The 13,522-nt window shown below is 44.2% G+C and overlaps 1 protein-coding gene across 1 annotated transcript in view; it reads right to left on the bottom strand.

Moving 5' to 3' along the window:
* Positions 1-13,522, bottom strand: part of LOC6613133 (protein O-mannosyl-transferase TMTC1) — a 41,058-nt gene extending 27,536 nt beyond the window's left edge. Inside the window, exons 1-2 of the mRNA XM_032719150.1 lie at positions 13,218-13,522; positions 7,249-7,529 (exon numbers count right to left, since the gene is read on the bottom strand). Coding sequence (XP_032575041.1) covers positions 7,249-7,277 — 29 coding nt within the window. The 5' untranslated portion in view covers positions 7,278-7,529; positions 13,218-13,522. The remainder of the gene's footprint in view (positions 1-7,248; positions 7,530-13,217) is intronic.

The raw sequence follows: 13,522 nt of genomic DNA, 5'->3' as shown, positions 1-13,522 counted from the left end.
GCATGGCATCGAATGGGCTTGGATGTGGCCCAAACTGCCACAGGGGTTCACATGTGAGTTCATTGCTGCCATTAATGAATACGTGTGCAGCAATAAAGCCATTTTTTATGGTTGAAAGTCACGTGAGAAACTATTTAGTACATCTGCGAACGAGGCAGGTGGAAAGTGGGTGCAAAGTCGGTGCAACTTGGTGCCTGACACGGCCAGAAGAAAAGGCAACTTTCTTTCGCAGTCCAAAGCCCCAAAACGAATCACAGCAAAAAAGTGAAAATATTTTCCAGCCACACACATGCATATTTATAATATGTGTGTGTATGTTCCTTTTACAAGCCAGCACCAAACCCAAACCAGAACCAGAACCAGAAGAGTAAGGCATTTTGTGTGCTGGCTGGCTGAATTAATTTTTGGCATTTATCAACTAAGCAAATTGAAATCGTGTCGGTCGAGTCTGGCATTCATAACCCAGTTTATTGTTGGGCTCCTTTATACGTATGATATGTGCGAGCACTCGAGTACTTTTTGTGGCCATACCAGGAGGAGCCACTGGAGGAGCGCGCCCATGTTGCTGAGCCAGTAAATCAACGAGTTTTTGATACTGAATCAACTTTTTTGGCACATCAGATAATTGATTTGCAAGTGGAGTGACTGGGGCGTTAATGAGTGACGCTTGCCAAAGTTTTTGAAATGTTGCGAGTTCCTTGAATGGAAAAGGAAACGTATATCCTTCAAAGGAAAGACTGAATTTTTCGATCAAACATTTAAAGCTAGCTATTTTTTAATAGTACCATTCATATATGTAGTAGTGTGTTGTAACTGAAATATCCACATATTTTAGTTCAGCTTAGTCACTACTCTCCTCCTTTGGAGGCGGAGGAAAATGAGTACTTCAATCCGCATTCAGGCCGACACCCGACCATAAAAGTACCAACACTTGTGCACTTTATGGATCTGTAACCGCAGAGAACTAGCATTACGACCTTGTGGGTGGTGGTGGGTGGGTGTTTGGGTGTCTGGGCGATGTGGCAATGCACCCATTAGGCCGACCGGTAAATGAGCATTGAAGCAATTCATAAAACTGCCCAAACAAAAAGCCAATTTTATTCGCCCCAGGCACGCGTAAGTGGCGGCTTTCCTTTCTTCTTTCTGCTGGCGCCATTGTAATGAAGGCCCAGGGTCCGAGCTCTGCGAGTCCTGAAGTCCTGGAGTCCTGCAGTCCGGCGATGGTGAAAACGTGTTTACGCTTTTATTATGTAAAGAGCCGGACAGGCAGCTCAGCTCCGTGGCCGTAAAAAGAGCCGACGCACACTCGAAGTCCACAAATCTGCGTGGAGTGTGGAGTGTTTTAGGCGCAAGCCCAGGAGCTCGGAGTCCTCGGAAGTCCTGCGTCCTTCGTCCTGCTTCCTGCGCCGTAACGTATGCAAAGTAATTGCGCGCATTAAATATGTTCTGTTTTTATTAACTGGCGCGGTGGCTTAACTCTCTTAACGAGAAACAATTAAGAAAAACAGCCGCGTATCATAAAAATTAAAATTATGCAAATTCAAAAAAAAAAACCGGAAAAGCCCTGAAAGAAGGTGAGGAATTTTGGGACTTGAGCGAAAATGCGGCGGACTGCAGACAATTTCTTCTATTCAGCGTATGCAAATTCCATAAAAACTCATTTCGAGCCAATTGACTGCATTGTTGCTCTTATTGTTCTTTAGATTCCCATTTCCAGGGGATTCCGGGTGCTATTATGTAGCCGCCACTCGGTTGCAGCTGGGATTTTTGCAGGAGGAAAAGGCAGACGATGTCTCTCCATCATCATCTTCGCTGTTCAGCAGCGGTAATTAACTAAAATCGTGTTTTTATTTGCCAGACGACCAGAACGGAAGGCGAGAACAATGAAAAAATCCGTTCATTTGCGAAAATTGTTTAGCTCCGGAAGAATAACAACGAATCCGGGCAACGGGCATCGAAATCGCAAATGGAAATAAAAATCTACTGCTGGGAAATGTAACCGTAAATGGGTACTAATACAACTGCTCTTCCCTCTATTGGCGGCACTGAGAAAAAAAGGGCGTACAAATCAAATTTAGTGGGAGAATCAAGTTACAAATTAAGTGAAATTATTCTGCTCTTTGTGTGAGTGGATATAAAAACTTAATTGGCATTAATTGATGTTTAGGTAAAGTGAAGTTGGTTAGAAATTGTCTCAGTGTGCTTCTTTTTAAACAACTTTCGCTAAACTCGCCATAACACACACACACACATACACACTCACGTGCGCAGGAGCGCTTGTTGGTTTTTAATTTTATAGCCAAACAATATGCTTACAGATTTCGTTTGCAGTTTTTATTAAAAATCGATTGGCACACGCTCGCAGATGCGAAACATGCGAATGCGAAAAATACATGCACTTGAAACATCCATCGGTGTGCAGCGGGTTAGCAATAATACCCGTTTGGCTTGTGGCTTTGCAACTTTCCAATAGATACATGTGTATATAGTTTAGATATATGTGTGCATGTGTACCCTTGTATGTATTTGTATAGTATCCTGTAGCCAAGAATGAACCATTGCAAAGCGAGTTCGTAAGAGTAGCAATAAGCTATAGCAATGCCCGTGTATATTGACATGTCCGTGCTCAAATTAATCATGGACTCCCTGGAGTTAGGGAATGTGCAGATATATTTGTACGTATGGCAGCGGAACTGTAATTGAAACTGCACAAGTTGAAGGAAACTAGAGGTATTGGTTACTCCAACGAGCTGCTCCTAAATACATGTATCTTAAAGTATCATGGAGTCCTTTTTCATGAAATATTTCTTGGGCTTTTAACCTTGACATTTGGCTTAAGCCTTCCGTACTGTAGAAACTTCCGCTTTAAAGCCATTTTCAAGTACTTTTCAGAGGGATAAACATACATACATTTTCCACACTATTATATATTTTTCTTACTGGATGTGTGGATATACATACGGACATGCAACACCCACTGCAGATTACCAAAGTCGCAGCTAACATATTTTGCAAGAAAAAAAAAGGAGGAAAGAAATGAAGAAAGCAATAGGAAAAGCTGGGTGGAAAAGGAGTAGGAAAAAATGGGAAACTGTTGCAAGTGTGCTAAAGTTTCATGCTTCATTGGATGCCGACGCCCGGGCCCGTTTCCCACCTCCCATCTCCCATCTTCAGATGATTCCCATTCGCCGGGATCCTTGGAGACCGTTTTCTTGGCGGCAACATCGGGGCACGCGCTCTCCAAGAACAATCAAATTTGCAACGAGCTGCTCCGGGTGTAATATTCCGGACGAGCCAGTCAGACATGTGGCCGTGCTCCTTGGGTATCCTTGTGCTCCTCCCTTACCCCCTCCTGCGGCCCATCCTGCTGCACCGCATGCAATGATGTGGATGTGGGTGGCACTTTCATAATCGAAACACTCGAGCCAGCCGGAAAGAAAGCCAAAAACCGACGCAGCTCCCGGAGCTTCTAGCCCATTAAAGCCGTAAACGGGGCATTCGAAATTTAAAAGGGAAACTCCCCCCAAAAACCGCCATTGTCTGCAGAGGAAGGACTGGATGGAGCACACATATGCTTAACGCTTACTTTTGGGACTGACTGTATGCGGTACATGGTATATGGCCCGCCGGATGGATCCCCTTTATACTATAGTTGGCGGAGCAGGCCTTAAACGGTGGCTTCCCTCCGCCATTCTCCGACTCTTTTTTTATTTGCATATTTTAATGCAAATTGTGCAGAATTAATTTAGTGCTGTTTAGTCTCGAACTCGAAGTCGAGACCCGACCCCAGATCCCGGTTTCCCCGTATCCACCCCATCTCCGCCAGAATTTAACACACTTTTCCCTGTGTATGTGTGGGCTTGTGTCGCGTGGGTGGTTTCGTTTCATATGTAAATATTCAAGTTTCAAGTTATTTTGCCCTCAAGTTCGTCGTCGTCTCCATTGTCGTTTTACTTTATTGTTTATGCCCGAATTGTGTTTGAGGACCAGTGGAGTGTGGCCTAGTTTTGGGTTCAAGGGACAATGAATGTGCGAAAAATATTTTATGAGCTATATTATGTAAACCGAATTTAGTTTTCCATTTCCCCGCCTTTGTTTGACATTATTTGCTTGGCCCTTATTTGGGGTCCATTGTGCAAGTTTGTTGGCCAAACATTTTGCAGCCACTCGCCGTGGCCGTGAATGAACCAATTCGGACACGAATTCGGTTTTGGGAAATCTTCAAATTCCATGGAAAGTCTCATTAGCCGGCCTTCAGAAGACCCGCTTGAATATTCATGCGTGAAGAGGCGACAACCGAGAGAATTATTACAAAGAATTGCATAAAAAAATGTTGCTCACGTACAAAGGAAATGAAATGAAATGAATTTCTGAGCCGTCCCTCACTTTGCTCGCTAGTTATCTGGCTCCGTTTGCCTGGTCCCGCTTTTCCGCTCTTTTTTACATTTTTTTTGTGCTGCCGGAGCATCTGCAGCTGGAACGCGGTAGCTCTGGGAAATTTATGCTGATCATTCATAATGTCAAAGACGCGCCAAAGGATAAGGGGGCTCTGCTCCAGGACCTCGGACTAGGCTCGACCCCGGCGCGAGAATGAATGGCCCAGGTCAGGGCAGGACCACTGATAGCTTGGCCCACAAACGCTGCGCTGTTCGGCCCAAATTTGGTTAACTCCTCGTAGCCAACGTTGCGTATGAGCAACTTTTGCGTATGGAGAACTCTTCATTTGGCGTGTGCAACACTTTAAATTTATTTAAGCCTTACATTTTCGGTTTATAAATTCAATTTCTTGCATAGTTTCCCAATAACAAGAACTCTTCATTTGGCGTGTGCAACACTTTAAATTTATTTAAGCCTTACATTTTCGGTTTATAAATTCTATTTCTTGCATAGTTTCCCATTAACAATCTGATTTTCCCAAAGAGGACTTCACCCCGCATGGCGTTGAAATCCACTTTTACTGATTCACCTTTTGCGCTCAGCTTTCGGGGACTTCTAATCATCGCCACATTATCATCCTAATGGGTGGGGCAAGGGGAAAATCAGGGGGGAGGAAAGTGAAAGTGAGTTTCCATTTATGGCTAAACAAATGCCGTGAGCTGCTCCCTCACCCAGCTTCTGGCCAAATTATTTATATGGAAAGCGAGTACTGTCGCCGAGTCGGGGGAAATCAGCAAAGCAAAGCAAAGCAGAGCAACAGAAACACGAAAAACCGTGCACAATAAGAAGGGAAAATCAATTTCCGCTTTCGAAATAATTCCAAAGCCATACAAAAGCCGGGGATCCAAAGCCGAGGCTGAGCTGCGACTAAAGCCAAAAGGAGCAGAGATGAACGCAAAAAAGTTGCCATTATCCTGTGCGGCAGCGGCAGCGAGATAAGATATTTGCACAAGAATGGCATTCAGTGGATAAAATCCGATTTGAAAATGAGCGAATGCCTGGCAATGAGCAAGACACGCGGCTCCACAGGCCAGGAAGCCCACGGAAGGCCAGGATGAAAAAATCGAAGGACTCGGAAACAGGACTCGAACCGAGCTGAAACACAGAGCAGACCGACCGCCCGGTTGGGATAACAATTTTATAAATAAATATTTGTGCGGGCGAGTCCTTCTTGCCGACTGCTGTCTCTTTGCGTCTCGCTTTTGAACTCAACTATCGGGCGATAAATCATTTGAAGTCTCCAACACCATTGGCCCGGTGACAATCTCTGCCGGACGGACGTACTGCCTCCATCTTCCAGCTTCCGCCTTCCGCCAACTACCCAGACCCGTTCTTCACGCACTCTTGGGCCCGTAAATCTGTGCCGGAGAGGAAGACAAAACAGGAGGAGAAAAAGTAAAATGGAGGGAACTGTTCAAGTAGAGAAACGGAAGCGTGTCTCCGTCTGATAGCCTCAATGACTTCCGTTCCTGGCGTTTAATGCTTTTTAATGAGTTGCTCCTGCAAATGTTTGAGGACATCGACAAGGTCGTGGACGTGGATGTGGACTGGGATGGGGATGTGTACATGGACATGCAGTGCTTAATCGATTTCATTGTCGGCTAGCAGAGGTCTCAGGTCAGGAAATTGCTCAAGTTCCCCGAAACGCTTAAACTTTAATTTGGTTCCAAAATTTATAGCATACCTTTTGGGGCAGTTTATAAATATATGATTATGAGTTGTAAAATGATTCCCGAGTTAAACTAAAATAAGGATCTTTAAATAAGTAAATAATGGAAGAGAGTTTATAGAAGAAAACCCTGTACAGCAATCTCAAAATATTCTATTTGAACGAAAATATTTTCTTCAGTGAATCTGATTTTGGGAGCACCCATAGATTGATGGCCTCGTGTCCCTGCCCTGTGAATCCCGATTTTAGTATTGTGTCCAAATCGTTTTCGGATGACAGTCTAGAGTTCGATTGCCCCTGGCTGGCGCTTGAATCAACTCTGATTACTTATGCCGGTCAGGTAAATCCTGTAAAAATTGTCTCCTGCGTCTCGTTTTCGTTGCGGTGGTGTCAGGACCTGGTTTTCACTCCGACTTGGCCAAAGGACTTGATTTGTTGGCTGGGCCTTAAAGTGGGGCTTTAATTTGTTTTGGCCAACGGGAGCAGTGCGATTTGCTCGGAGCGCGACCATATGTCTTGGTTGCCAGGCACCAAGATGAATGCCTGGGGCCGCGGGTGCTTGGATCCTTCCTGGGCCGCTGGACTGCCCACTCCACTTCATCCACCGCCTTGACAAATGAGTGGCCCAAAGGTCGTTGCCAGGGTCGCGATGGCCGCTGCTGTGTTATTTTTTTTATTATTTGTTTATGCGTTGCCCGTCCGCCGTTATGGTCTATTGAAAAATCTTTCTTCTGGCGGGGAGAAACGCAAAACGCGAAGCGCAGAAGAAGCAAGTAATGCAGGAATATAAACAAGTAGCCGCAAATGGCCAGGACGACGGCTCCTGACCAGTAGCACTTCCGGGCCACGTTCTCGGCCAGGACCTAACAAATTGTGGGCAATATTTTCATTTCATCAGGAGAGTCCTTGGAGCGCCTTGGGAAAAAGAACCTCCCCCCTCCCCACACCAGCTTCCCAGTTGGCAACTTTATTGCATTATTGAAAAACTTGTCAAAATATTTTGAATGTGTAGAAAAGCTCTCGGCTCTTATTAAATTTACCCCCGCCCCCCGCGCCATGGCTCACATAATTGTATGAAAATATTGTATTTCAAGACGTGGGCAATATCTCATGTTATTATTGTGTTTATTTTCACAACTTACCTCGGACGACGGCACTTGGGAGTGTGCATTTTTAAGCGAGTGGCTTTGTGTGGCTCCGGTGATTGGAATTGCTCATGGTTTAATTAACGCAAATGGCAGTATTAAAATTTTATGCATATCATATTTTATGCAAGTAAGGAATTTTAACAGCAGCAACGATGCTTTTTTGCGTATTCATGTTTTGCCATCAAGTGAATTCGTTGTGGTTTAATTAAAATGCTGTTGATCCTTGCCGGATTCGTTGCATGTGTTATTATTTTTGTCTGCGTTTCACGGTGGCACTGCAAGGAAAATGTGAAATATTTATTTATTAAATATTATGTTTTTGATGCATAGAAGTGTTTTTATAACGTGTGGCTTCGATGAAGCCGAATGCGTTCAGTCAGCTGCAGAAATAATTTATAAAATTGCTAAAAAGTTCCTAATGAAATGCCACACTAGTCGGCAAATTAGATGGTCAGTCCTTCAAGTGCTTCGAAATATCAAGATCGATTCAATTCGATGCATTCAAGTCATGGCCTTGTGGATTCTAAAATGAAATTCTATGCACCCCATGACGAGCTGGTTACCCATTGTGCTCCCCATTAAATGTGGGTTTCCATTGCACAAGTGTCCAGCACAAGGAGCGAATCTAATTGATGGCCAAACCGGATGGATCCTTCGGCCGTGAGGACTGCCATGCCTGCTCCCGTGCAAAGTAATCCAGGAAGAGCAAGTTGCTGCCCGGGGGAATGGGGGGTGCACGTTTTATTTTCAGAAATAATGAAGCTCATGCTGGGGGAATAATGGGTACATATTGATGAAATTTAATACGTCGAGAAAAGCGTTGGTGCAGCACAATTCGCATCAAATTTCCAATTAAACAACAAATTCTAATTTATATTGCGCAAGCTGCCCGCTTTTGTTTTGTTTGGCTTTGTATCTAATTCATAGTAAATTATTTCGGGGTAATTATTTTGCGGCCGGCTATTAAATATCTCTGACAGGCCATCGCGCTGTTTGTTTGATGTCAGACAATTGTTTTCGATTCATTAGTATGAAATTCGTTTCTCTTTTTCGCAGTTTCCCACTCTCGCCGGAGAATATATGTATGTATGTATGTAGTGCTATCCATTGTGCTACGTTGCGGCGCGTAATTGAAAATGTGCTGCCTAATTAGTAAAAGGATTTCTGGCGCATTTCCCCCCCTCCCCGCCATTTTCCACCATTTCCCGTGTAAATCAATAGCCGTCGTCGATGTCAATTCTGTCAGGATGGCAGCCGCCAAAATGTATCTGTTGTCTATTGTGTGAAAATGGGCATATGGCAATGGCAGCACAAAGGACACATTTTAAAATCGAAGTCGAAGGAGCAGGCTAGACTAGAAAGCTACCTCCTTGGGCTTTTCTATTCTACACTCTCAACTAACTTGTGTTACTATAATATACGATTTCCAGGACATTTTTTAAGAAAGTTCCTAGGGAGCTTTTAATTGTCATATAATTGCTTAACTTAGCTATGTAGTAACATTTATCCAGGGTACCTTGAAGTCTGTTTCGATTCAGATACTTTTCTTATAGAGACCTTTGAAAGCCCATCAGTGGAGCGAGTGTCACGCACATTTTCAGCCCCATTCTGCACCCATCTCAATGGCATTTTCTATGCGCATTTTTCTATTATTTATTGTTTTTATTCAGCCACAAACGAAATGGAGTTTTTGGGGTGGAGCTGGCATGTCGTGCTGACAGTTGGCATTGATTTCGATTGGAGGCGCAAGGAAAATTAGCCACGTTTTTATTCCATTTGCATGCAGTGCGGAATCAAAATGATATTCATTTATATATGCGAGTGTATCCAACGGCAGTGCAATAATAATTCCGCTGATTTGAAATAATAACATTACCGCCTGTCGCATAAATTATGCTTAGAATGAGCACAAACCACATTTTTGATTTGCCAAACCGACTTTTTATACAGATTTCTAGAATTATTATCCATCTGTTTCGCATGGCTTTCAAGCAACTTTAATTTTTTTAATGGTAAAAACACGAGAAATATTTGTTATAAAGTGGATTCCTGGAAGAAGCTTAAAATGGCTCAACAATTGAATTCAATTTGCCGGCACCCCTAACATTTTTGCAGGGGCGACGTCGATAAGTCAATTTCCGTATCGAGTCGATCGAAGGAAAAGCAATTAAATGGCCAGTGATGTGGGAAAATGTTCTTTAAATTGAAAATCATAATTATTCATGACGAGGCCGTGCTCTATACAAGTGGGTGGGGAGGAATGGCTATGCCCGGCTGAATGCTTTTTGGCGAGCTCTTAAATATAAAACATTTAACGCGCTCCTTTGTTGATGGCCCGACTGACTCATTCGCTTCATTTGTTGGTTGTTCGTTGTTGGTTGTTGCTTGTTGGTTGTATGAAAGTATGGAAGTATGGTCTCGTATCCGTCGAGCCCATTGTGAGCGGTTTTTCCATCATATTCGTTTCTTTTCCCCGCTTTCCTCCTGCCTCTGCACTTTTCCGCATTTCCCATCCATTGAAACAAGTAATGAAGTTCTCTTCTGGCAAGCGGATCGTTCCGCTCCGCTGTTGTTTTCATTCGGTTTCATACTCTTTTTTATCGAAGCACGTTAAATTTTATTGCAATTGTTATGCGCTCACATCTTCGGCGCGATGCGTTGCGTTGCGTTGTGGTGGCGTTTTATATTTAATAAATTTAAATCACTTTATATGCGAGTTTTATGTGCGTTAATAATGCGTTTCAGCATTCATTCCCCCACTTTTTTTTATGTACAAAGAGCAGAAATTTCAAAAGCAATTTATTCCGCACAGTATACCCGATACAATATGGACATAAACTAGTCGGCGTTTATGTGCGATGTGCAGGATATTAATGATGAGTTTGGTATCCGTTTTAAATAAGTCACGGGGATCAGGACTCGAAGAGCAGGCCATCCGCCATTTAAATGGTTAACGCTCGAAATTAGTGAATTTGCATTTATTTATGATAGTAATTGCAAGGCTGTTGATTCCACGCAGCTTAACTTGCCACATTTAAGGTCTTAAACATATGCTCTATTTTAATGTGAAAATGGAAAATATAAGAAAATATACATTTTCAATATATTTATCGCTATTTTCTGGTCCATTCCAACAGCTTGCTCCTTCAATTTCAGCCACGCAGACCGTAAGAAGGACTCATTTCGCAACGCACACATACATATATGCCACATCTGGCTTAAATTGTTGCACACTCGAGTGTGTGTGGAGTTTTGAAAAAAGAAGACTGCAAGTGCATAACTTTGTCTGTTTTGACCGCACCACCCACACCACCCAACGGCTGCTCTTCTGGCCAACTTCAAGCGAAGTTTGTGCAGTTTTCGCCACATTTTTTTATTTTTTTGCTGGGGGTCCTTTCCGTGCACTTTGGATGTCAACACATCGACATAACGACACATTCGTCCAATTTACACACAGGCGAGGCAACTCGAGAAAGGACTGCGGCGGCAGACAAGCAGCAAACTTGAACTTTTGCGGCCAGCCAGATGTTAAGACTTACATTTACATTTTCCACAGATATTCGCACATGCATATATGTCGCAAAATATATATATATACACATCAAAGCGCCCACGACCACAACATTTTTGGCAACCGCGCGCACTCCTCGCACTCTAATTACATGTTGAGCCGGGGGAAAAGCCGGAAAATGGCGGGGGCCTGGCGGGAAACTCAAACTGAAAACTCGGCTTGAGCATGCGTTGTGGCTTTTCATTTGCATTCGCTTGGCGGAACTTCGTCCCGGAGTTTTAAGTGAATGAAATTTCTTGGCCAGGCCACTTCTTTCTTGCTGCCGAGGATAATTAAATTGGGCACAAGCACCAGGCCAGTGTACTTACACTACTATACTACTTCTATATTTTATTTATGATTTCTTCAGGCTCTGCCTTTTTGGCCCTTGTCACTGGTCCTCGAGAAAGCCGGGCTGCGATAATTCCAGCAGGCGAATTTCTCCGTTCACGGTTTAGTGAGCAACAACAATTTTGCTTTGCTGCCATGAATGCATTTTGCAAGCAGCATTGCCCATCCGCCCCGTTGGCCCGCTTGTTTTGGGTTTTCTTCAGCTAAACTTTTTAGGGGGGTTGGGGGGAAATCATTTATCAATGTCAGAGAATGCAGAACATTCTCTCTCCGCACGAGAGAACTTGTGCATGGCGGCAGATTGCAACGGCCTAGCCTCTGATATTGGGTGGTGGGGTGGCTGGGTGGTTGGGTGGCGATGGCTTGTGGGCGGTGCCTGCAAGTGCGTGAAACAAGTTGCCGAAACTTCTGACTTTGTTTCGCAAAATACTCAAGTGATTTTGAAAATTATGCACACGCATTAATGCATCGACCCACCACCACCAGACCAGACATGTTCGAAACTTTTTATCAAAATTGCAGTCCACGAGAAACAAGCGGCGAACATAAAAGTTCATCACACTCGTATCGATAGCGAAAAAGTTTGTCACTCCTTATGGCATATAGAACAACACAGAAATTGTAGCTATTTAGACTGTAGAAATCACTTGGAAACTAACAAAGTACCATATACTCCTACCATCGAAATGGGAACGGAATGCCAAAGGACTCTGGAAAATCAGCATAAAGTGTGCTATGAATATGGAAAGACGAGTAATTGAGGGGCATCAAATGGGTTCTGGGATTTAAACAATATCCGGCTGGCCCCTTTCGAAGGAGGCGTGGCTTTGTCTTTGGCTTATGGCAGCAACTTTAGCACTTAGTGCCCGGACTCCCCTCCGGAATCCCACTCCGCTCCAAAGCGGTCGAGCGAGTGTTCTAATCCTCTGGCCGCCACTTGTTTGCTGGCGAAACAAGTTTGCACTCAAAACTCGTAAATAATGGATGGAAAAAAGTGCAACCGCACCATTCATAATGGAAAAAGTTGCCCGGCCACTTGAAACTATTGCACAAGCCCCGAGCTGGCCGAGCTGGAAAGGATTCAGATGGGCTGGCTGTTCGACGCTCTTGTGCCGAGCCGATCCTCCTCCTCCCGGGGAAGCTGGGGAAGCTGGGGAAGCGGGGGATGTAGAAGGAGCTGTGCCTGCCGCCGGCGTTATTGTCATGTGTACAGTAAAAATAACAAATAACAAACAGCAACCAGCAACCAGAGCGGGGTGCAAGAAGGGATTGCCAAGAAGGAGGTCCTCCGTCAGTGGTGCTAACTGCACTGATTTCACGCCAGGCTTCGTATACTACAAATGGTACCATATCATTATCAAATTACATAACCAAAAGACTAACTAAACTAACTTAAAATAAGATTTTACTAGTTCAAAAATCTCTACTCCTACATCCTCTCACTTTAAGGAAATGGGTTAATGGCCGGATTAGGATAAGCTGAGGTGCGAGCTCTGTTGCATCGATAGTCGGGCACCACTGGCTGGGGTGGTGGTGCAGTGCCCGTGGTGGCTGTGGCCTTGGTGCGGTTTCCAGGATTCGGGAGCGGCAGCGGAAGTGCAGGCGGCATGGGTGCCAAGATAGCCTGCCCGCACACAGCTTGTTTGGAAGCCAAGGTTATAGTCACATTTTTAATATGCTGTCTGTTCCGGTGCTGGACGTTGTTTATGATGCGCATATCCAATGGCATTCCGTGCCATTCCTTGCGTACGTATAGGTGTGCATGCCCGGCTATTTGTGCCATAAATTAAACACTGCCCTCGACTTTAAAATCCCATTCCGCATTCCGCAGGATGTGCGAGGAGAAAGTCACCGAGCTTTAACTTTAAACTTGCCTTATGGACCGTGTGAAATATGGTTCACTTTCCCCGAAAGGTGGCAATAAATTGAGATATTTATGAACTCATGTGTTGTAATTTAATTATGTTTCTAGCTGCCGGGCGAGCAGGACGTTTTCCCAGTATTGTGCTAAAGAATAGGACCGGCCAATCGTATTGATTTCCATGTGAGTGCGGCGCCTTACCTTCAGCTCATTTACTTTCCGTTTCGAACTTGAAATGCGGCATAAGTTTTAAGGCCGGGAAAGCGGAAATGTGCAGCACACAAGCGAGGCGAATTATTCCAATATTTTCACTTTAGTGTGCATCTTGTGCGGATTTAATTCGATTTAATTTATGTTGCAGCATGTTCTGCACACATTGGCATTGGCATAGGCCGTTTCGCAGTTTCAGACTGGGTGGAAACGCCACCCCCCGAACTCGTAAACTCGTGATTTTTGGGCAGCAAGCCGGCGAAAACCGATAACGTGGCGTCCACCACGCGATTCGA

The sequence above is a fragment of the Drosophila sechellia genome, chromosome 2L (assembly GCF_004382195.2).
Source record: "Drosophila sechellia strain sech25 chromosome 2L, ASM438219v1, whole genome shotgun sequence".
NCBI lineage: Eukaryota > Metazoa > Arthropoda > Insecta > Diptera > Drosophilidae > Drosophila > Drosophila sechellia.
Note: the sequence above shows the minus strand (reverse complement) of the source record. Positions and strands in the feature narration are given on the sequence as shown.